Here is a 24,540-nt window from a genome sequence, read left to right as displayed (position 1 = left end):
TTCAAGTGCGACCAGCAGCAGCAGCAGCAGTCGCAGCGGCAGGGGCAACGGCAACAGCAGGAGCAGCAGCAATAGTGCAAGAAGTGTGTGAACACTTGTCGGTGGTGTTGTTGTTGTTGCGTGATAGTAGTTGTTGTTGTGTGAGTAGTGCAGTCGAATGCAAGAAGAACAACCCACTACTGAGCGTATAGCTGCCGCCCCCACCCACCCCCCTAATACAAACCGTGCGAGTGTGTGCCGAGATCGCCTGTATGTGTGACGACGAGAGCAATGGTGGTTTAAAGCAAGAACTGTTTGTCGTCGAAGCGATAAGTTATGTGCCGTGTTGTTCAATAGCGCGACATTTGGGGCTGGTGATACAGCCGCCGCAGCTCTACTATCATCGGCAACATCAAAACAAATTAATACCATTAGCACAGCTGGCTCTAGCCAGCTAGGACAGCTAGCCTTGCTTAGTCTGCCAAGCAAATAGTCATGTCCGAGCCCAGGAGAGTGTCGCTGCAGCCGGCGGTTGACCGATTAGCCGAGCGAGTCGGTGATCCAGCAGGCGGCGGCGCTGTCGGCTCGAAACCGGCCTCTTCCAAGAGAAAGAAACGCCTGACGATGCGTTTCAACTTGGATCTCGGCGATCCCAACGAGGACGTCTGCCACGAGTTTAACTATATCGAACTCGTTCGAAATCACAAGGTATATTACACCTATACAGAAAGCCCCTAATAGACGCGACATAACTAGACTAGTGCAGTCAAACCGGGCAGATTACTAAATCAGATCATTGTCATTGCCGTTAGTATCTGATCCTTCCATTGGATATTTGATTTCGGCTATTCTGCTTGTATTGTCGTTGCAAAGTAAGCTCAGGCCTGACTATCTACTCTTACGAAAAAATAATGTTTTTTCGTGACTATAAATTCTGGATAGATACACTGATTGTCTCACTACTGTTTCAAGATTTAGTTCTTACTATTCAGTGTTTCTGGCATTGGATAGCTGTACAAGTCAAATGTGCACAAAGTTCAGGGTTTGTATTACGGAAGTCCAGTTATGTCCATCTCCGATGTCAATTTAGATATATTTTGTTGAGACAGGTTAGCATACAGCGCATGTTATTCTTTATCTAGATTAGGTAACGCCAGTTGACTTCTGCGTCTTCTTGTCAAGTGACAGTGTCCTACGATAACAATTGTGTGATAAGAATGATGATAATGAAATCAACTCAGTTATTGAAATCATTGGATAGCTGTGCGCCATCCCCCGCTTAGCGTAACCGTTGCCGCCTTATTTGCAGACACGTCTATTAAATGGTACATCATTACTTACGACATAAATGTCGTATGTTACTGTAGTCATCACAATTGTTATAGTTGTGTAGCGGTGTTCTTTCTTTTTGCATTGGTCAAGAACCCCTCGAAAACTTTAGTTGAGTATAGGGTGGCATTTCTTTTTTTGTTTTGTTCTGCAATGACTCAGACGGTGTTCGAGTATGCTTGGATATTCATCCTATTTAGCTCATAACAAGATACCAAATGAAATATTAATCGATCACCTCTATAAAGATTTAAGGCTATTAAAGAACAATTTTTTTACTAGAGCCTATGGCTCTGTGCTTGAAATTAATTAAACTTCTTCTTTAAGGCTCAGGCGTATCTCTGCAAACTAGTTAATTAATAGTTGGATTTCACCATTTGACGAAAAGCAGCACAAATAACTTAAAGGACATTTCTTCATTTGTCGTCACAATAACAATGCTTAAAAATTATGTGTCAATTATTATTACCGATACATATATTGGTCGCCTCGTTGACATGCTGAAAAATCACAATATGATGTTAACAACGCGTACGAAAAGCTGCTTGAAGTATAGCAAATTGTGCTATTGGTAATTGAATAACCTGTTGAACAATCAATTATTAAACTCTGGTATTGTTGAAGATAGATTTCTTGCAGTATAAGACAAGGGTTACTAATAAATAAGATTCTAGTTTCGTTTCTAGCAAATGCAATGTACCGTTGTATAGTACAAATTATAACAGCTTTAAAAATTTTGAAAACATTTAGATGGGATGATATTAACTAATTTGCCTTTTATTGAGCGAAAACAATTTCTTAAAATAGACCACAGTATTAAAGAAGTCGTTCGTGTTAAAAGAACCAAAAAAAACGAGTGAAGTGCTCATTTGCTGTGAATTATCCATATCTGACGGGAGATCGGCTAGGTAGGGAGGGCCGTCAGTGTTTCTCCGGTGGAGACCCGTATTTGCTATAGGGACTAGTATTGTGACCTAGTAATAATAGTAAGAGCAGTCGTAACCACTCTAATGCCTGTAGTAGTAGTAGTTGAAGAAGCGACTGGGGCAAGGCTTCCTCATTTGGTGGTAACTTTGTCTGCGAGTATGTGCGTGTTGTATGTCGGACAATGTTATGTCTAGAAGCACAAAAGCAGCCTAGGGCAGAGGGGAGACGGGAAGACGAACGGTCGTATTTTGACGTATTTGTGCTTGTCTCCAATATTGTTCACTATGTCGACGAGGCAATTAAATGCAGACAGAAACCTTCACTGCCAGCTATATGTGCTTTACGTGCCTGCTGCCTCTAACTTGTTTTATTGACCGCTTCGAGGGCGAGCTGCGCTAACCGCAGGAGTACTGAAACTTGTCCGACAGAAAAAGGAAACAAAGCAGTGCAAGCCGCCGGAGAGTGGGCCGCTGAGAAAGACTTTAGTCAGAAAGTGGGAAAAGTGCGATCATGCCATTGTTAGAACGTATGACAGCCAGTAAGCACCTCTTTGCATTCGCCAAGTTACGAACGCTTTTGATCAGCTTATTATTCTGTAATGTGTATAGCTGATAATTCAACTGTAGTTACTTCGTGCGGCAGTTCGTCAATTTCTGTGCTGTTATGATTGTTTGATTAAGTTGAAGTGTTCCGTGATGGCCCTGTGATTGATAATCTCACCCTGTTTTCCCATTATTGTATAGACACACTATTAGCATTAGCAAGTTCTGCTGCTTTAAAGCTGCCACATTCAGCTTCTCTGCTCTCGCGGTAATAAATTTTGATGTTAGCGCGTCGCAACGTGTAAATGGTGACGTAAAAGCTGGGTGTGACCTTCCAATCCAAGGTGATCCTTCTGAAGCTCTTCGTTGCGACCAGCTTCGTTTGTCTGCAATGAGTCCGCTGAATCAGCGCATTCAAGCACAGTATCGTATTGGGCCAAACGTTCTTCAGCCACTGAAAAGAAATCTCCAATTGCGATGGGATTCCTATCTGCCATCCTCCTGTCGTTTTTGATAATCGAATGGCGGCCGGTGTGGTCCCGGATCGAGATCTCAGTTCCAGAGGCGCAATCTCGAAACCAGCACCGTTGTGAGCTCTATGAGAGGGAGCTGGAGGTATCGGGCGATGTAGGTTGCTCATTGGTCTGTATCATGGATGGATACTTCGGAGGAGTGCAGATTGCCGACGAACAACCCCGTCGCGCTCGGGCTGCGTGCCGTCCAAAGGGTCATTACTGTCGGAACCCAGTTGAGTCACGCCTCAGCGGGTTCAATGTTACGTACAGTTTTGGTCGTTGCAACGATCACTGCCAATGTGTTCCGGTCAAGTTGTCAGAATATCAAAACACACCGTTTCAAAAAGATCTCCGAAAGCACGTTCCCTATAGTCCTCGCTCATACCTCGATGGCCATATTGAAGTGTTCAATCTTCGGATCACAGTTCCACCAGTGGGAATGCGAAACGCCTCTGGGTGTGAACCCTATGAGAGTGCAGTGGTTAACCCTTCCGTGCTGACCCAAAATCCGGATGATGACTGCAGGCAAGCCTGCCAAGTTGTAGGTGTTTTAGGGCAGGTTGAGATCCGTGGAGATGTGCGCATAGTAGAGGAAAAGTTACCAGAATTGACCAAATGCAAGATACCTGTCCGTGAAACTAAGGAGGTGTCCGTACTTGGCACACGCTATCTAATTCCGGGAAAGTGTATGGCCGGATTATGCGTTCCAGAACAGCTTGAAGCCAAAGTCAGCAGTGATGTTATACAAGGTGAAACTTTCTCAACTGAAAAGGAAAGTACGGAGCCTCCGGCTGAAAAATAAGAAAAAAGGCCGAGTGAACCCGGTAAACGTAGTATAACAGGCGGCGAAAAGGGACCAACAAGAATCTTAACCGACAACACGATAGCATTGATTACTTTCATTTGTGGGTCTATAGGTGTATGTAGCACCGCAACTTACTGGAAATTTTGTGCATACTACATGTCTGTCGACTATTGATCACGATTCCAAGAAATTTACAAGAAATTAAGAGATCTGTGTTTTGAAACACTGAACGCCACATTACATATGTATGATTATGATTTTTATTTATATATTTTATCTGTTATAGTATAAAAGTTCTTGTTAGACTACCATTAGTTGTTCTGAACGGCAGAGCTGTAATAGTAATAAGTAGATAAAGGTATTAGATAGACAGATATTTGTAACTGCCTCCCATATTTTTCTTTATGCACCTGTTGCAAAGTTTAATGTTGTCATCGGCAGTGTACTTTTGTCTTTATGAAATAACTAATCAGGTGAGGTAAAAGACAAATTCTGATGTTTGTTTAAAATGTTAACGTGTTTAAATAAATTTTGAATCATAAATATATTTTTTTTCGTTGTCCTTGTATTTTCTGTCACCACTATACGTGCGTGCTTAATAATAACGCATGTTGCTCGAAATTCCTAATGCATTTAATGGAGAGCTTAAAGTACTTTACTTAAAAACATGTTAATGTTTTTCAGTTGTTTGCGTCCTTGTTTACTGATTTGCTATCATTATATAGAATACTAACGATTCGGCAGGCAACTACAGAATATGGAAATCGAATCTCGTGGTTACTTTATAAGCTACAACAATTGCCAAATAGTTTGCGACGCTCTATTTGCTGAATCTCTATTGTTACCTTTTTATATGGTGCCTGCATAGAAAATTCGTATGTGCAAATTCACTAACAGGAAAGTTAGGTCGAATTGATGTCATTTCCTGGTAGAAAGTTTTGTGCTAATTTTTTTAAATACAGAACTTTTTCGTAGCAGGGCGAGCTCTTGCGTCAACTAGCCGTCATACAAACACCTTGCTATATTTGTCTCTATTTTTTGAGTCTCTTAAGTCTTCAGACCTGAATGTACACAAAATACATATTTTTTGCCCTAGTGACCTTTATATATAAAGTCGTTGCAGTGAACAATTAAAATTTTAAATTGGCAGTAATATTGTCTTTAACCAGTGTCTTAAGTATAGTAAGTAAATTGTATGGAAATGGCCCAGTGAAAACTGGGAAAGTGAAGCAGACATCTGAAATTCGGTGAATACTCTTGAGCAAGTACTATAATGATGAAAACCAGGGTTAATACATAAAACATCTCACACTTACATTTCCAGAAAAAATGCGTTGCTTAAATATGATAACTTGCAACATGACATTGGACTGATTTATATAAGACTTCACTCAAATCCAATTATTGATTTTGTGATTTTATCGATTGGATAAGAACGTAATAGTCGATTTAGATCCTATTGATTTAAGCGTGCGTACAATGTGCAATGAATAGATCCATGCAACAAATGACAACTATCGCACGCGCAATAGCTTGTTTGTTTGGTGATTATTCATTATTGCTCGCCTTTTTTCCCAATATTTGGAGAAAACTACGCAAACTTAATATGCTAGCTTTGTATTGTGTTTTCTGCTTTACAGAGGTGCAAACCGGAACCTCCAGAAGGCGATGATCCTTTTGAAGAGTCAGATGAGGACGAAGTGGCAGCGATTGCTAGAAAAATGGAAGAGAAATATGGCTCGGTGAAAGTGGCCTGGGACGATGACGTCGATAGAGGTCAAGGGTAAGTGGTTTTGATGCAAGAACTAGTTCTGCTAGTTTTCAGTACCTGTAGATTATGCGTATATAATAAGATATGCGCATTTATGAATCAACGTTATGGGGTGTAAATCTGACATTTTTTAGGGAAATTTATTTCTCGTTAAGCTGAAAATATGGCTAATACAGATATTGACGTATATGATTTGAGTTCAGTTGCATACATACAGGTAAGACAGCAGGTAGATGAGTTTTCCTTTGTTTCGTACTGATTAAAAAACTGAAATTGCTACGTAAGCCTCGAGAATATATGCGTACCCCCCTTAAATACTATTTAAAGATCCTTGATCGAACTTAACGTCTCGAATTCGGGCATTGTAATTCGTCAGCTATGATGAAGACGATTCGTTTATCGACAATGGAGAGGCATATGATGAAGTAGTGCCGTTGGACCTGAACACAAAGCATGGTGGATTCTACATTAATTCTGGTGAGCTCGAGTTTGTTCACGCTCCACCTCTCCAGTACATGCATTATCATCAGCAGAACGAGGCCAATAAAAACAAGGTGACGTTAGAAGACTCGCCACCCGACGAAGACTCCGAGCAAGGTCAGTTAGATAGACGATGTTGTCTATATTATTGCATGATAATGAATACTGGTGTAATTTCAGTAAGCTCATCCCTAAGGTTAGCCTTTTAAAGTTAATCCCCTTTATTCAGTTGAATATATAGGCAACATGTCACTAAAAATATATTTGTCAATTTTTTTTTATTTTGTAGAAAGCGAACGAGCCCGATCGCCGAAAGAGGAAAAACAGCGGAGTCCCTTGAAGGTTAAAAGACGGCGAAAACGCAAGCGATTAGATTCGGATGACTCAAAGGATAATCGAGATCAAGGGTTGGGTGAAAAGGAGCGTGAGGACCGCAGGCAAAAACGAAAAGAAAAAATGCTTATGCTGAAGAAAAAGATTAAGCGGATTGAAAGTAGTTCCGATGAAGACGCTGATGGCGATAGAAGTCCGGATGACGCAGGACAAACGGATAGAGAAAAAGCTGTCAAGGACGAAATCAGAGACAACTTGAACCGAGTGGATCGGGATAAGGACAAGGAAATGAAAGAAAAATTGTTAGAGAGGATGAGTGTCAAGCAGGAGCGACAACTGGATGATGCAATTGAGTCTGTAGTACGAAAAGCCCGTGAACAAAACAAAAAAGAAGTTGAAGAGGTACGACCTAGATGAGCTAAGTGCAATAAGTGGCACGGGATTATTGTTTTATCATTAGTCGGTTCAAGTCATACAAGGGACGAGATTTTTGGATATTTGCTGATTATGCTTTAACTTGTTTCGGTATTTTATTTGTAGGAGGAACTGGAGTTACTGCGTCAGCAGGAAGAAGAAATGGAACGCGAGGAACGCCAAAAGGAACGACGACAAAACAAGGAACGTCTCGAACGAATCGAAAAAGAACGCCAACAACAACAGCTCACCGTACCGAAGGATAATAAAGATACTAGTAACCGGGACAACAAGGAGCGGTTACTATTACAACGGGAGAAAGACAACAATCGAGAAGCTCGAGATCGTATACAAATTCACCAAAAGGATCGCGAACCCGAAAAGGACCGTGAACGAGATCAACAGCGGGTCGTGTTGCAACAGCAACTTCAGTCACAACAGCAGCAACAGTCGCAGCAACAAGTCAGTAGTCAGCAGCAATCGCAACAGCAACAACGAATAGATCAACCACGGGACCGAGGTGACTCAAGGGACAAGGAACGAATGATGATCGAACAGAAAATTGATTATTCTGCATCAGTTGCTGGGGCGGCCAATGAATTCGCTCTTCATAGGCTACCTGACGCTGCCGTCAGGTTGCCTGACCGTATGCCACGCGATCTTGAGAAAATGATCGCAGACATTACAGCAGTGGCCAGAGAAAACCTTGGAAAGAGCAAGTTTTTCCAGGCAAACGGTAAGTCGACCACTGAGATGGCCGCGCACAATAGGCAAACTGCAGTAGAAAAATTCTAAGCTTCCCAGAAATGACAATTTTCAGTACAACACACTTTATTTGTTCATAATTCTTCAGTAAATTGAATTTGTTTTCGTATTTTCCTACAGGCGTCAATGAAACCTTACTTCATATTGATCGAATGGCACGTCAATCCCTTCCGTGTTCACAACGTACTCAGTTATACGCCTATCTGACGGCACACCTGCCTTGCAGTAAAGAAACCTTGCTCAAAAGAATAAAAAAACTGCGATTGGACGAAGAGGATATGAAAGTCAAAGAACCTATGGCGAGGTAGGATGCGTCAACAGTTTTAGAATGGGGTTTGAAGAATAAACTTATAATTCATGAAACGCTCGTATTATTTCAAGTTTTGTTTTTGTAACTAAAGGATAATGTAAGTAAAAGCTGGCCTGTAATCACTTAGTTCTTTCATAATCGAGGAGACAGGGTGTAAATGTGGCAAATGCTTAAGCAGGTATTTATAAACCTTATCGAAAAAAAAGTTAATAAACTGGTTGATGTTATCGTGTTGAATTACAGATTTAAAGCCGAATTAAATCATATGGTTGAGGAGCAACTGGAAAGGTATCGACGCCGGTGTAAAGAGGCGGGTCAGACACCTTGTGGTGTTTCTGACTCGGAAGCCGAGGATAACGATGTCCGCGTTCACCGGATATTTGAATGGACAGATGCCCTAAGACGTCTTTTCCGAGAAGTCGTCTCGCTCAAGCTCAAAACGTATGAAGTGTCCAAACTACGGGCGACATCTGCCGAAGACTACGTCAGAAACTTTTTCGAAATTGATGTAAGTAGCGCTAAACGGTTCATAAATTTTCCTGTACATGTTAGAAGTGATTTCCTTACCCTCATAACTGACAGAACGATTCATCGAACATTGATAATTCAAGCGGTTGCGAATCCTATACCACGCATTATTTAAGTGTTTCGTTTGTCCTCGACAGATGATTATTTTGTGGCCTCGTGGCTGGATGAATGTCCGGACCCTGTTGCGGATGGCTCGCGAGGAGCAACTTTTTCAGAGAGCTCGCTCTGATTCTATCGGTTCTGCTCCCCGGAAACTCACCCAGCTGCAAAACTTCGGGGGAGCCAATGGCACACCTGGCGTGGAAGTTGTACCTAGCGCCCCGCACACACCAACGACGCCTCTTGGAGCTCTCCGTGCGAATAATTCATACTCGTCGATCGAAACGCCATTAAAGGATTCGTATAAGGATGCCATGCAGGTAAGAGACCTTTGTCTAATCATCTACGTGCTCTATGATATGAAACCACGCATCTCATGTAATACACCGGTAAATCACAATATTTTACGCTAATGCTCAAGTTAAGGCATTGCTGAAGGTAGCAATAATTGCGCATGCGCTGACAGAAAGTTCATTGTGCGTCGTTTTGTCGATTTCAGCAGCTGGACGTGACACCGTCCTCGCGTTCCACTACCCCAGGAAACACTTCAGTCATTCGTGAGAAAGGTTCGTCAGGTGCAAATACACGGACGCCCGAAGACCCGCCTAGCGGGCTCCGAAGTCATCCGTTAACGCCGGGATTAGGAACTGGCACTTCGTCTGCTGCTTCTCGCGAGCATCGTGACTCCGGCCATTCCGTTCTTTCTGTGATCTCTGGTCAGTTCACCTACGCAACACACCGGCACCATAATGCTTAATTGGATTGTTCCATCGAGTTACGATTTCTGACAAGCCCTGACAAGCAAGTCACTTCTGAAAGTATATATTCATATTGGTCCGCTCATGACATCCCTCAATTACATCTCAACATCTTATCTTACGAATCCTGTCAGAGCAGTTATAGCATTGTCAGCATACGAGCCATACGTAAAAAAGACAATTTGGAGGAAGTGGAGTGGTTGTAGCCTTTACTTACTCGCTCTGTTATTATCGTCTACCATTTCAGATTCGCCTTCCGTACTAGTGAAAGAAGAGCGGGTACCGTCACCCGCAGTGAGTCCACCAACATCGAGCGCTATAAACGATCGATGCTCTCCTATAGGTATTACCAGCACCCCGTTAGCGGCGTCAGCCGCAGCCCATTCCGATTCTGCTACAACCCCTGTTCACATGAGTGTCATCACCTCATCTCCTGCCAAGCAACAACAGCCGTCACAAACGGCGTCACAACTTCTGCCACAGGTGGAGACTCCTTCGTTCGGCGATTCATTTGCTCCTCTCATTGCCACGACAGCAAATGTGACGACGACAGGCACTAACTCTGCCAACCATGCGTCATCGGCTACAGCCCAGACTCCTGCTCCACCAAAAAAGCAGCACTCGGCCACGCCTCTGCTAAAAGCAAACTACCAAGCGGCATTACAGAAAAGCCCACCTTTTGGCACGTCGGGCGGCGCATTGGCAAATGCATCGACAGGCGTCGGTTCATCAACTTCTGCCGTCACGTCGCCGTCCGCGGCGCAAGCCTTTGCTCAGGTACGAAGTTAACAACACTGCACTTACCAATAATTTAGTGTTCCAGAATACGATAAATAAAAACATATGTCTATATATAAAATTCGATAATACGTAGGATATCGTTTGAATGCTCGGATTCAACAACTAAACACAAGTGTTCGTTTTTTTAAAGTAGAGCTTTAATACGCAAGCTGTTTTCTCTCTTTTCTCAGTTTTCGCAGAAGGTGGCCGCAGCTGCGGCGGCAGCAGCTGCAGCGGCCTCGAACGCTGGCTCTATCAGCTACCCTTCATCAGGCACAACCCACAAGTCGACCCAATCGTCCACGACGATGGCGTCATCTGGAGCAACTCATACGGCGGCTACGAACAACAGTAGCAGCAATAACAGCGGACAATACCATCAGTCGAAATCTGCCACGCCGACCTATCAACAACAGCAGCACAAATACCAGCAACAACAATCAGGGAATAACAGCCAACAGCAATCGACGCCTCAGGCAGGCCACCAGGGGGCAAACAATGGCAACAATAGCCATTATGGGGGCTCATCTCATAACAATTACTACAGTGGATCAAGCGGTCAATCTGGTGGACAGCAGCAGCAGCAGCACGGCAGTGGCAGCGGTAGTCTAGGGGGAGGCGGAGGATCTCACAGCAACCACGCAGGTGGCGCTGGAACGCACACGAGCAATAGTGGTCACCAGTCAACATTACCGCGCGACAAAGAACCCCTCATGGCATCACAAGTGTTGGATCGAATAATTACGCAGCAACTTGGTAAGTACGTAGGAAGAGCGGGGTCGTCCGATTGCCAACTCTACCTATCTTATTTAGAAGACTCAAGAATTTTTAAAGAGGAAATGTTCTGGAGTTGCTTAACAACTTCTATGCGATACTACTATCCCGTATTTATAATGCGCCCATCAGAATGTAGGCCTTCAAAAATATAACGATATGCGCCTAAAAACGTTCGCAGCCACAAACTCATACCCGAGCAGTGGAGGCAACACGCTACACCTGTCATCTACAGGCAGTTCGGTAACCGCAGCTGTTTTTGGAAGCGCGACCACCGGTGGTAGCGGCAGCAACTATCCTACAACAACGTCCGGCGGCAATTCTGTTGGAAGTTATACATTGGGAGGAGCTGCTTCGCTAATGTCACCCCCGTCGCACCGTTCCTCGCACCAGCAGTCGCAGCAGTCGCAGCAGCAGCAACATAAATCACCCCAGTTACCGCGTGCATCAATGCCGTCCTCATACAATATCTACGAGGCACTACAGCAGCCTCATAAGAATACAAGCTCTTCAGCTAACAACAGAAGCTCCAACAGCAGCAGCGGCACTAACTGTTCATCACAGCAACAAGGGATGCAGGTGCAGCAGCAGCAGAGGTATAACTTCTATTCGATTTCGTAAGAGACTGATATCCTTCATCATAGAGAATGGTCATATATATACGAAATGCAAGAAGGGAAAAGAAAAAGATGCCGAACGAAAATAATTAGACAATTTATTTCCTTGTACTAGAATTTGAAGGTCTTCGGATGGACAGGTTGGCTAAAAACTGTTTTCTGAAATCACTAATAATAAAAATAGTTGTCAGAAGAAAAGAGAAGACACTAAATTTTGATACTATACATAGGAGCTAGTAATTTAGCAGTTTTTTTTTTTATTGAACTCTTGCAAGGAGACCTCGTGCGTGGGTGAAACACATTTTCGTTACAATGTACTAGTTTCCCAGCATTGGTAATTCACATATTCTGCCAAATGTTCTTACATTACAGAAGCTCATCTAATTTGGAGGGTATGAAGTCCTTCCCGTCGTCGATGACTTCTCATTCCCAAGCGGCTTCTCCCGCGACAACGATCCCTTCATATTACACATCATCAGCAGCAGCAGCAGCCTCGGCTGCAGTAGCGACGTCCGTTTATCAGAACTCAACTCACCAGCAGTCTACGTCACAACAATCACAACAACTGCAGCGTCAGGCGGCATTGAATTCATCCGTGCCACAGGTCGCCCACCCCACTCCGGTGTCACAATCGGTAAATAAAGGCGAGAAGACAGCCAAAGTCTTAGGCAGATAATTGCATTTGTTACAATATAGCTTCTCTGCTATACTTGGTTCTTTATCTTCCGCATAGCTCATATGTATTGCTAAATGGAAACAGTTTTCAAAAGGTATTTAGGTTCCCTATAGTTCAAAGCATTTTGTTGTTAGCTATTTTTGAGCTTTACTGCTTTTCCCCACTAGAGATTATTATCGCTATATGATGTACTTCTTCTAGTCAATGATGAATATACAGTACTATTCTAACTCACAATGCATCAAGACGAGTCTAAATGTTGCAAGTGTGGCATTTGGTAGAGTCGTTACAAGTTGCTCTATATATATATATATATATATATATATATATATATATATATATATATATATATAAAAAGAAACATATACTGGTATATGTATTCGAGGTAGATCTACGTGCGTTTTGCCTAATGCTCTCGCCATCTACCTTTTTAGGGCCGCTATTCGTGGGGTTCTCAAACAATGTACTCAACTCAGCAACAGCAACAACAGCGCCACATGTATCAGGATCAGCAGGAAAAGATTCTGTATCAGCAGTATACCTCTCAGCAGGGGCAGGATAACACATCACAGTTGCACCACAACCGGCAGCATCATTAAATATCATCAAACAGCATTATAATAAAATTTGAACAGTGCTTCTAAATGGGCTATTTGGAACCATCACCGCAGCGCTGATAAGGCCATGATCTAAAAGCAGGCATGACCGAAGGTGGTGTTTTAAACCAAAATGGAAGTTTGAGTTAAGGATACGCATGTATCGTGAAAGGCACTTATAGAATAAGACCGACATTTTCGTAGACGACAAATAAAAATGAAGCTGTTTTTTTGATAATAAAGCGTGTTGGAGCTGATTAAAAATGACGCAGCTACTTGGATAAAAAAACAGGTTTATGTTCTCTACTTATTGATTCTATAAGGTCCCTATAAGTACAAGAACACCCGTACAGATATTACAAATTCGAATTCAGAAAACAGAAATGATTGAGAGGATGATCTATTACATTTACTTGGAAGCCATGATACCTATAGATTATATATTAGGTAGCTGAAGAAAGGCTATCACCTGTGTAATCATAGCCAAACTGTTTCATACTACTTGTCGTGTTCAATGTATATATCAATATAAATATATAGATATCAAATGGAAAAACATCTTATTCATGTGACGAAACAAGTGTGTCCGAATGCGCGCGTATGAACCGCGGGGGCGGTTGGCGGCAACACCTAGTAATATTGTGGACAAATCCGGGTTATCTCTCCATGAATTAATTCATTGCTTTATTCATTCATTTGTCATATCACCCAGTTTTAAGAAGCTGCATATTCAAGCAACTAAACCCACTAATAGCTATGAGAGCTCAGCAACAACTATGGCCGTTCTAAACAATGATAGAACAGCCACTGGATCTGACGATTTAAACTTCCGACAAATACTTGATAAAGGTGGAAGAGATCAAGGAAAGCTTACATAAAAAAAATAACGTTATTAGAGCATAGCAAAGAGTATTCGAGTGTACATGCACCAAAAAAGTGTCGATAACTCCGTCAGTGGCCAGTGGTAAATCGTCGTCACTTTCGACGTTGCCACCATCCCACACAGTATTTTTGCATTGATTTAGTAAATGTATAAATTATTTAATAATAAGAAGACATATATGCCGTAATGTTTGGATTTTCATTTACATATATATATATATATATATATATATTTTAGTTAGTTAATCATATATATATATTAGTTGGTTTAAACGAATTTCGTATATGTCGATTAAACAATAATAATAAATATTAATTTTACACTTTCCACTTTGGATGAAATCAAAGCTGTAGCCTGTAGCAACAAACTTAATCATAAGAATAAACCAGCCCTTTTCACGAAGTAGTACGAAATCTACGCAATCATTGGCTCTATGTGCCTAAATTTTGCATCTATTGTCCAGCCTGGTTGAACAATATTTGACACTAACTTGAAAAATAATCTTTTCTTTTTAAACAAGCAATGCTTTTTTGGCCATAATATAAGTCTGTTTAGATTTTTCTAGTGCGCATATATATCAGCATAGGCATGCTGGTAGATTGACGGCCAGTATCATCTCTGCCCATCTGACCCAATATTGACTCCCAATACGTCCCCATCATGAATGGCTCACTGTCGATGCACTCACCAACATGACAGTTAGCTGTAGCAAATTGCATCTTCCATCTGGGAATTCTGTAGTCTCTTTCTATTACACATCACATTTCCTATGTCTTCCGCTGACTCAGATAAAAGAAGCTTCAATTGGTATATTCCACATATTTCCTTCGATAAAACGAATTCCTACACTACCTACGAGTGATGTGTCACGATCCATACAGCCTGTGATTCGTGCGTTACTGCGTTAGAAGGCCGGAGGCCGGACAATCTCATCATCAAGCGTCACCTCGATGAGGTTTCTGCAACCACGTCAATTCTTCATGAAAATGGCTGTTTGTACCTTTGAGTTTATTATGCTGCATTGTAACAGCATGACGGACTCGGCTCATATTGCCGTAGAAAGGCGGAGTTTGAGAGGGTGCGTTGGCATGTGAAAAAGGTGAGACGCCTCCGTGTTCTCCACCAGTCTCCGACAGTTGTATCTGAGAAACAAGTACGGGCAGTAGAAGTTAATACGAATCTCAACATGGTCAAGGCTCTATTGTGGGTTCTCCAAAATCTCTGACGATTCACGAACTGCTGAAGGAGCCACTGTAGGCGCTGTGAACGGTGCTGTGCCTTCTATTTGCAAGACTATAAATCTAGCTGTAACGGAAAACAAGATAATGATTTCGCTAGCACTCCTGCTTGGTTGTATCGTATTTGCAGCTCGGGGAACGGAACATGAGTGTAAGTTTGATAAGCGTTTTAGGTTTGCGTACCTCAACTTCGTTCATGGGTATGAGTTGACCAAATTAACCGTCTACTGTAGACTGATACGATACCAACGATTAGAAATTTCCAACGCGATAAAAAATAGCCCCAAATGCAACGATTCCGATGTTTAAAAGTAACCTTAAGAAATAGTATAGATGTGGCCATTCCAAATGATTTCTGTTAATAACAGCTCGTCGCTTATTTGGTTTTTGACTAGCACGAAGATGTTACGCAACGATCGTGTTGTATATCCCTACTATTGCCCCCGATCCCCCCATTTCCCGAAATGGGTCCCTATAATGCTAACGATGAATTTACAGCAGAATATTATTGCAGGAAAATTTCGGTCCTGATAAAAAATCTAGGTATTTAACATGTGGCCTTGCGCAAACGCACAACAACAGCACAAAATACACGAGCCAAAGAATACATAGAGGTTCTCTCCGAACGTAAAATACAACGTAAGTTTTTTGCATGTGTTGGTTATTTGCAGTCTACCTGGAAAACTACGGCCCGCCGGATTCAATATCCCAATGCATTGACTTGACGAACTACGCCACGATCTACTTAACTCAGACTGCGTGGCGACTCATGTTCGAGTATCAACGCAGCGTTGCCTTCCATTTTCCTTTTAACATGACAGGAAGCTCGAACATCCTTGTTATCCGAATAGCTGACTTTAACTTCGGAAGTGTGCCTTGTACAACTGAACACCTCACGGTACTGACAATTCGATTTCTACTATGAAATATTCTTAGCAAAATCCAGCCTATCATTAGGCAAATTACCCATAGGCAACGTCAATATTGTACAGTGCAACTTTGCAATACTTCTGCTACACGATTATGGACATCTATCCATTCTTTGGTTAACGCCTCATATGAATAGATTTTTTTCTAACAGTTATGGGTTGATGCGTTTATCAGTAAGCCCAACTGTGATATGAGATTTATCTTTGCAATCAGATTATGTAACAGACAGAGACTGCGTGCCTGTGTTGTATACCGGTTGTATTTGGTGTTGTCCTGCTGGCGAGTATCGGCAGATTAACGATCGACGGATATGCGGACGCTACGAGGAACTAAAGGACGATGAGAAGATCACGTTTGCTACTTCGAGAAACCATACATCAATCAAGTACCACCGAGGCAGCTTCTTTGACCCGAGCTTCCGAATGATAATTCGCGTCTTCGCCGCTCGACGTGAGTTCAGATAATAAACGCTTGGAATTTTTGTAAAATGTATAGAGGGAGGAAGGAATCGTCTATGTCTAAGGATACCCAAAAGCTAATAGGACAGCTCCTGGTAACATGACCACGGCTTACAAATTCTTGGCGCGCATAAATTTAACTCGGCTTCTGTTCGTAGTTTTGCCACTGAATTACTTTGTCACTTCTCATCATATTCCATACCAGTAATGTTGATGCTGAACAGGAGTTTATGAGAATCGACTTGACCGGTACCATCTGAATGGATCGTTACCGTTCGATGCTATGGCCCAATCCTTAGGCAACGAGCTCGGTATCTGCCCAGAGGAGCAGGATTTTTACTGCAAGCTGGACCAGATGTGCATCTCAGAGGATCTCTGGTGTGATGGCATCGAGGACTGCAGTGACGGAACCGACGAGAAGGACTGCCGTAAGTAGTATTGTTAGCTCTCATTTTGTTTAGCACATTTATATGGATAGATTACTTACTCTTTGCGCTGTGAAACTATCGGTATTGATACAAATTATCCTAAAAAGATCATTGCACCCATATAAGTGAACCAAAACTTAATCTTATTAATAACGGCGAATACGGTGACTACATTATGCTAAAATATTGACAGCAATCAGAACTATTACGTCTTTATAACAATCAAGTAAATCCATAAAGCAGTGGAATTTGTTAACGTGTAAATTGAAATTGAAGCTCTATAGAATAGAACTCTCGGCAGTTATTGATTTTAGCCTACTCTTTTTATGAGCACGTAGCTTTTTAACCTCCATCTGTTTTTTTTTTATTTTTTAGTGCGTATTAGCATCTATGGAGTGTTGGGCCTGGTCGCATTTTTGTTCCTGCTGATCGCTCTTACGGTGTATTTAGCGATATTTTGCTTTAAAAAAAGCCGCCGATCCAGCCCAAAGCACGACTACCATATCTGTCACACAAACTGAACAACGAGGAACTTTAACTAAAGCAAACAACGGATTCACGTAAAGAAACTGTGCCGATATTCTGATCTGGTGTCAAGGCTTATTGATTTTTTTAGAGAACAGAAGTTCTAGCAGCTTCGGGAGAAAGAAGGACATTAATCGTTTCTATGATTCTGATGCCTAACCCCTTGTTATTTGAATTGCGCTCATATATTGTATGTAAGTTTTTTCGCACAAAAACGAAAATAACGTTATTTTCGTTTTGCTAGAAAAAAAATACGATTAAATTGATCAACATGTGATGTGTGCCACTAAGTGTGTGCGTAGCGAAGTTGTAGTACTCAATGTACAGCGTGTGTTAAATATGTCATGTTTATTACTTTTTTGCATTTGAATCTTACGATTCTATCGCAAAGCTATTATTAACGAGGGAATATCAATACAAGATACTTTTTGATTGGCTAAAAATATCGGATCTCTTGCGTAGTGCTTTGCAAACCAGTTATTTCTTATACACTCTGTATTTAGTGCCGATATAGTACATTTCTCTAAGCCACTATGAAAACGCAGAATATCTGTAACTAACCCAAAAACCTGTAGTTACTAATATCTATTACCAAGTAGGTTATATTAATTGGTTTATTGAGACATAAGTTATTAAGCTAAACCGTGTTTCAGACTTACGTAGTACATAGTGAAAAAAAACGTGCGGAGACGTGATCTACAATAATAAGTACGAGGCTCACAAATGCACATTGTGTTAAATTGAATGACACTTTTTTACGAAAATATTTGTGCATTGACCCGTCTTGGTAACTGAAAATCGTGAAAATCTGTTGATTTCTCTCTTTTTGACTCAGTATTACAAACCACGTTAAATCCTCACACGTTTTTCCGATACGAAATTGTATAGATAATGCGTTCCGAAAATAAATACAGTAAATGAAGAAGGCAAGAGAAGAACGTATTATATGTATTTGATAATACGATCCCTCGTAAAGCAAAATATCAAAACGTTGTCTGTTAAATTTATTGAGTAGTTTCTTTTGTGCAATGCTAGCTGGGCTGCGCTACCATCATCGATCGATGGCCGCAATAACGATTTAGCATAATTTAGTGATGTTTTGACGAGGGAACAAGGCAAAGCACGTAGGAAGACCACATCGAGGTGATGTCAAGCATGAAAAACGAGTGTGACTAACTCATTAATTAGGACGATGGTCACCCATCGACAAGCTCATGGCTGAGTTGGCGTAGCCTTCCGCATTGAAATTGTGTGCTAGCTTCCTTGTGCTGCTAGACACTAGAACTGATAGTATAAGGCACATACGATACATGCATCTACACATCAAGATCACGTCGCGATGTCGTTCAATGGAGTGGCGGCTCAGTTGTGATTCGTTGCCACAATCAGCAGTGGCACGAGACGGGCCCTTTCGACGATATTTTTCTAATACACCGTACGCTCTCAGATCACAAATTGGGTCGGCAATATGAAATGACACCGTTTGATGCTGTTTATAAGTTTTGAGAAACAAGATGATAAAACCATTTTGAAAAGTGAAGAACCAGAGTAATTTCCTCCATCTTCTGGCATTGTATTTGTGTAATAAGGTAAATGTAGTTATAAACTGACTAAGATATTGAATCAAAAATATAACAAAACAAACGTAACTCCATTCATGCATATATATCTAGTATTAAACGCAATGTGTACCTACATCTCAAAATCATCTTAATCTGTGCTTAACTCAAAATGCGATCTGTAGCATATTAAATATATTTAAACTCAACATGGTTAGATTCAATATAGGAGGAGCCAAACTTTCTTTCGATGTAACAAAATATTTTACGAATGTGTTAATATATAGTCTTTCGGTAAAACGCTATTTGAAAGACGTCTGTTGTTATTAATATATATCCTTTATTTTTTTGGTATAGCAAACTGATGTCGTATATTAATAACCTTAATAACTGTACATAACAACATAAGAGAAACACGTTATGGGTGTAATGATACCGTAATTCTATAGGTCTTTAAAATTTTTACAATGCCTCGTTTATTAAATAAATAGGTAAAGAAAAATGCGTATCAAAAATTGACGTTTTTTTCGAAACTTGACTTATTATTTTGCCAGTAAGGGGAATATTCGAATCAAACACAATGTTAATGCGATGCCATAAATTAAAACACTACAATAAATTTGATAGTTTTGTCTCAAGCTTCCGAAGCAAGGGCAATTTTGTTAAGTTACAGGTGCCTCATTCGATTTGCGCCCACACAGAATCTCGTGCGATCCTGCGTGGATACCATGCATGCTAGGGAATTCGTTAGAAAACAGATTCAAGCGAAAGAAATCCACTCATGGTCATGAACCGGTCAGTCGTAAGCAATAAATAACGATAAATAACAATATAAATAAACAACAATCATAATTATCTCGACCTGAACGCCAGAGGCCTAACATTAAAAAAACAGAATCTATCGCCTCCACTAAATTTACGTACAGTTGTCCATAAGCCGCAACCTAAATTTACATAGGTTAAAAGAAATTAACACGCATATACATATTTATGCCGGCTTTGCAAGGGACGGATGTTTCATTGCTGACAGTATAGGGACCCCACTAAAGAATGAAGACTCATCTAACGACAAAATACACTTATTTATTACAAAACCATCGCAGTATGTGCCCATTATATCATATGTTTATAATGCAACAACACTAATAATAACAGTTGTTACCTAGCTGTGTGGTATACTTTTCCTATAGGAGTATCAAAAGCATCGTCACGACAAGCATTAATACAAATAGGACGGTCCCATACCACCACCTTTTCTACTGTAACCACATTTGAGTCTAATAAACTTCAGGGAGGCATCCGTTTCGACGTCCAATGAGGCTTACAGCCTGTGTTTCCATAAACAGCGAAACATGATGTCGCAGCGTTAATGGTTTACTCCACGGGTTTTTTTTTGTTATCAACTGTTGTTGTGTCTCACTGCCAGTAGCCTCTTACGGGTGGTTTCACCAATTCACTAAAGTACACAAATAGTTATGATAAAAATAAAAAATACTGTTAACAAATCGGTACGTAAATACACAATTCTGTTAGCCAATGGTTAGGACCCAAATTGCATGGTGTCAGGCGTAATCTCTGAGAATTCATATCCTCCTCGGCCATCGATATGCAGGCAGTACTCGTGATACTTCCAGAGGGACTTGCGGTGCGATACGGTGAAGAGGGTGATCCCCTCGTTACGACAGTAACTGTACATTGCTCCTTCAACATCGACCGACACTGCGCTAGTACATTCGTCTAAGATGGCGAACTGTGGACGTTTGTAGAATAGACGAGCCATAGCTATACGTTGTTTCTCCCCGCCTGATAGAATGTCTAGCCAATCTTGCACCGATTCCCAGCCACCTTCACGTTCAAGCAGATATCTAAGTTGCACCACGTCCAGTAGCTCTTCAAGCTTATCGTCGGTGAAGCCATTCTTAATCATATCATGTTTTGTGTCGGGGTAAATCACCTGGTCTCGAAGCGTTCCCAGCGTCATATACGGCTTCTGAGGCACATAGAACAGCTTGTTCTTCGCCGGCTTCACTATGGTACCACCAAACAATGGCCACAACTCACCTAAGATTCTGAACAGAGAGCTTTTGCCGCAGCCGTTGGGGCCGCAGATAAGCACGTTCTTGCCAGATTTTACTTCAAAAGTGAGCTCCTCAACAAGCACATCGCCATTGGGGGTGACCAACGGTACCCGTGTGAAACGGATAATTTTATCCTGTGTGATGATCCTACCAGCTCCAGGGATGAGCTCAAGCTTTCGACCGCTTTTCTCCTGCTCATCCTTGATCATACCTCGCACGTATTGGCCTCTATTGACATCCTGTAGTACCTTATTGAGTTCGGCTACCCTGGCAGTATACCCTGCCAATCTAGTCATTTCGCGGCCCGCAAGAACAACTCGACCGATCGCTTCGGCTAACTTAACCAGCATACGACCACTTTTATAGTACTCTTCAAGTCTCTTGTTGTGACTTAGTTGAATGTGCTTCGTTCCAAGAAATGGTCTAGATATGAGCAAATAACCAACGACAGTCGCAAGATATTTGGCCACAATGTCGTCGATCATTCCAAGCGAGAAGCGGTACTCTAAAAAATTGCGCAAATGGTTCACGAGACGCTGGAACGTTAAGTCAATTGTCTTTTTCTCACGCCTATTGCCGTTGTAGAAAGCAATTTCTTCCGAGTTTGTAATTAGCCTCGAGTGCACATAATGCAGTTCACCTTCAAGTTTCTGCTCATCCATTGTCAATTTACCGACTGGCCGCCTCATATTGGTCAGCAGAAAGCCCGCAAATAGCAAGTAAAGTAACATAAATCCTGGCGCCTTAGCGCCGATTGATACCGACAGCCATCGAACGTACAGGATGATATCAAGGATCGGTTTGCTGAGATTCGAATATAGGTCCGTCAACGACGAACAGAATTTCTCGACATCTTTAGTAAGCAGATGATCAGGATTTGAAATACGATTATCTAGATTGCACATCTTATAGTAGGTTATACCACCTAGGTACTTTTCGTACAGTGCGTAAGACAGGCGTGTTCGGAAGCGTAGGTTAATCTCTTTCAGACCGTATTTCATCAGGTTGTTGACAAGTGATAAAGTCGGCATGGCCAAAATGAACTCAAGCAACTTTTGGCGGAATAGTTCGAAATTTCGCGATATAATGGCCCGCTCTATGACTGTGCCATTGTTGATCATCCAGATATCACAAGAGGTTCGTCCTAGTAGCGTTACTGCTACGAGTACCATATAACCGAACTCCGCCGTGAACACTCCAGGGCACACAATACTAAACAGTTCCCGGAGCTGCCTGAAAAATCGACCATCGACATATGCCTTCTGTTTTTTGTTGTCCTTCCTATCGAACGAGACTTTGACCACATCGTGGCCTTTTTGTGTACGCCTCTGTTTTGCTAAAAATCGTGAATACGAATAAATGTAAACTGCAGTGGCAACAGCAGCAATAACCGCTGGTTGTTTGGCCTGGTTAAGTCCGTTGAGAAATTGTTTACTGAGCGTCGGCGCCATCCTTGCTACTACAACAACGGCAGCAAATTTAAGTCACGGTCACCTGTCTACTCTAAAACAATGTCGATAGCAGCGACGGCGATGCAGTCGATGAGTAGTAACAAAGTATCGCAGATGTTACATCGTTTCCATAAGAATCGAAAAAGTTTCAATCGTGTAGCCGACGTTGACACAATACGATAGACTGTTCAGATAATTGATATGGTGCCGCTACGAACAAAGCGCTCGCTGCCCTAACGTTTGCAGCAGCTAAAAGGCATACTAGCTCTCCCGCAACACGGCCACGATGTCGGTGGTAAGGAGGAAGTGATTGCTGCTACAGGTAGTGCTGTGGTAGAATTCGCTGTCGCGATGGTGGCGCGAGCTTCGGGAGCGGTTGCGGTTCTACGGAGTTTTTTTGCGCGATGTAGAACTAAAGAGCGATTTTTTATCCCGGATGATCACAATGGAGCTGTCATATGTTTAAAATCCTGGGGGCGAGCCTAATCTATGACAGACGAAATAGGCGAGTTATCGAAATCGTCAGTATTTTGGCTGGCTGCTTTGTGGTTTTTTAACAATGAAAGGGCGGATGTTCACGGCCTATTCTACCCGTGTTGGCCAAACAAACGGATTCCATTGGTGGAAAACTTAACCTTACCTAGAATGACTCCAAAAACATTCAATACAAATGTCGTCAAACGGCTTAAAGGTGACATTATCTAAACTATGTGTGATCAGCATGTGCACTTCGATGGAAAGTGGGTCCAGCTGGGCATGCGCTCCGTCAGCTGAACCTCTTAAAGGGCAACTACTGCCACGCTTGAATGCACCTAGATGACATACTTGCTAGTTTCATATAGGTTAATCAGCGGCCTACACCTGATACGAAGCCATCTGAACGGAATCATTATCTAGATATATCACTTAAATCGGTGATGGAGTAGGACAAGCAGTTCTAATTGCATGTTTATAACACTGGCTGAATGTAATTTACTTTTGTATAAATCTCGAGGACAAAAACACTAAGACAGCCTTACTCGCTATACTCGTTTCATGAATAGCGCAAGCTGAAACTCCTTTTGAGCGCTTTTCGAAAAAATCATACAAAATTTTTGCAAAAAAGTCGTTAGTGTAGTTTTAAGGCTGGGAATTTTGCTCAAGTTTCTTATCGAAGGTACCTATCCAATTGTTCATCATGCCTATGTAGCATATAGTCAATTATGGTACAACTCTGAACATGAATTAAGAATAAACGAACTTCTAAGTTACATTAATTATCCAACAGAAAACTGTGAACAACGGAATTTCATAGTAGTAGTAATAATTATATATACTTTAATAATAAAAAATATATCTATAAACCAAGGTACACTGCCAATTTTGCAACCCACATACAATGCAGCGAAGGAATTGTCTTGCACTCGTTCATTATCTGATCTATGCTTTCTATTTCAGTATCCAGAAAATTTCAGCAAATATCTCCATTGGCTCCCGCACTGTAGCGGCTCGCATTACGTGTAGACAAAATAAACCAGGCTCTTTAAATATTAAACATAGTGTCATCAGACATAATTGTTCAAATATTTATTCCTTTCAATTCTACTGCAAATAACTCTATCTAGAAAAACTTGCATATACCGTCTCATACTTCAATAAATTATGATCACTGATTAATGGTAGCAGAGCTTCGCTATGATTTATGACAACAATAGAAAAAATTATGGGAAAATCATATTAAGGCGCTAATAATAACGCAAATTTACAATATGTATTTGTTTTTTCCACTTTTATAATTTAGCGTATGTCTATGGGTAAGCTGCTACGCTTTGTTATATTAAGCTCTAATAACGCTTACAAGTTCATTTAAGCACACGATACACATTCACTGCTAAACAATTATAAGCAGCCTTACCTAAATAAAGTAAAGAGTAATAGTAACCATAGGAAAACCTTGTTTCGTGCAGCTATCTGGAGCAACTGAACGGATTTTGGGCGGATATCCGGTTTCAG

At 41.4% G+C, this 24,540-nt stretch overlaps 3 protein-coding genes across 5 annotated transcripts; 2 read left to right on the top strand and 1 right to left on the bottom strand.

Moving 5' to 3' along the window:
* The first annotated feature begins 11 nt into the window (after positions 1-11).
* Positions 12-14,068, top strand: LOC111250996 (uncharacterized). 2 transcript variants are annotated; one of them, XM_022807122.2, is made up of 14 exons: positions 12-687; positions 5,738-5,880; positions 6,245-6,465; positions 6,638-7,083; positions 7,222-7,831; positions 7,981-8,164; positions 8,414-8,678; positions 8,836-9,117; positions 9,300-9,513; positions 9,803-10,332; positions 10,527-11,091; positions 11,291-11,705; positions 12,099-12,360; positions 12,837-14,068. In XM_022807122.2, exons 1-14 carry the CDS (start codon positions 475-477, stop codon positions 12,999-13,001), a joined length of 4,515 nt encoding a protein of 1,504 aa, XP_022662857.1. In that variant the 5' UTR covers positions 12-474; the 3' UTR covers positions 13,002-14,068. The 2 variants fall into 2 exon arrangements, with proteins under 2 accessions (XP_022662857.1, XP_022662848.1); XM_022807113.2 differs by having other exon boundaries at positions 13-687; positions 9,297-9,513.
* A 924-nt stretch (positions 14,069-14,992) lies between these two features.
* LOC111255351 (uncharacterized) lies at positions 14,993-17,910 on the top strand. Of its 2 annotated transcripts, none has more exons than XM_022817235.2 (5): positions 14,993-15,270; positions 15,791-16,017; positions 16,343-16,499; positions 16,732-16,935; positions 17,311-17,910. In XM_022817235.2, exons 1-5 carry the CDS (start codon positions 15,207-15,209, stop codon positions 17,454-17,456), a joined length of 798 nt encoding a protein of 265 aa, XP_022672970.1. In that variant the 5' UTR covers positions 14,993-15,206; the 3' UTR covers positions 17,457-17,910. The 2 variants fall into 2 exon arrangements, with proteins under 2 accessions (XP_022672970.1, XP_022672971.1); XM_022817236.2 differs by having other exon boundaries at positions 14,996-15,270; positions 16,807-16,935.
* A 2,172-nt stretch (positions 17,911-20,082) lies between these two features.
* Abcd3 (ATP binding cassette subfamily D member Pmp70) lies at positions 20,083-23,278 on the bottom strand. The gene has a single exon (XM_022817234.2). It carries the CDS (start codon positions 22,546-22,548, stop codon positions 20,560-20,562), a length of 1,989 nt encoding a protein of 662 aa, XP_022672969.1. The 5' UTR covers positions 22,549-23,278; the 3' UTR covers positions 20,083-20,559.
* Positions 23,279-24,540: the final 1,262 nt, after the last annotated feature.

Source organism: Varroa destructor, unplaced genomic scaffold (genome assembly GCF_002443255.2).
Source record: "Varroa destructor unplaced genomic scaffold, Vdes_3.0 BEIS01000001.1, whole genome shotgun sequence".
NCBI classification, from domain to species: domain Eukaryota; kingdom Metazoa; phylum Arthropoda; class Arachnida; order Mesostigmata; family Varroidae; genus Varroa; species Varroa destructor.
The sequence above is the reverse complement of the archived record's forward strand: the minus strand, read 5'-3'. Positions and strand labels throughout refer to the sequence as shown.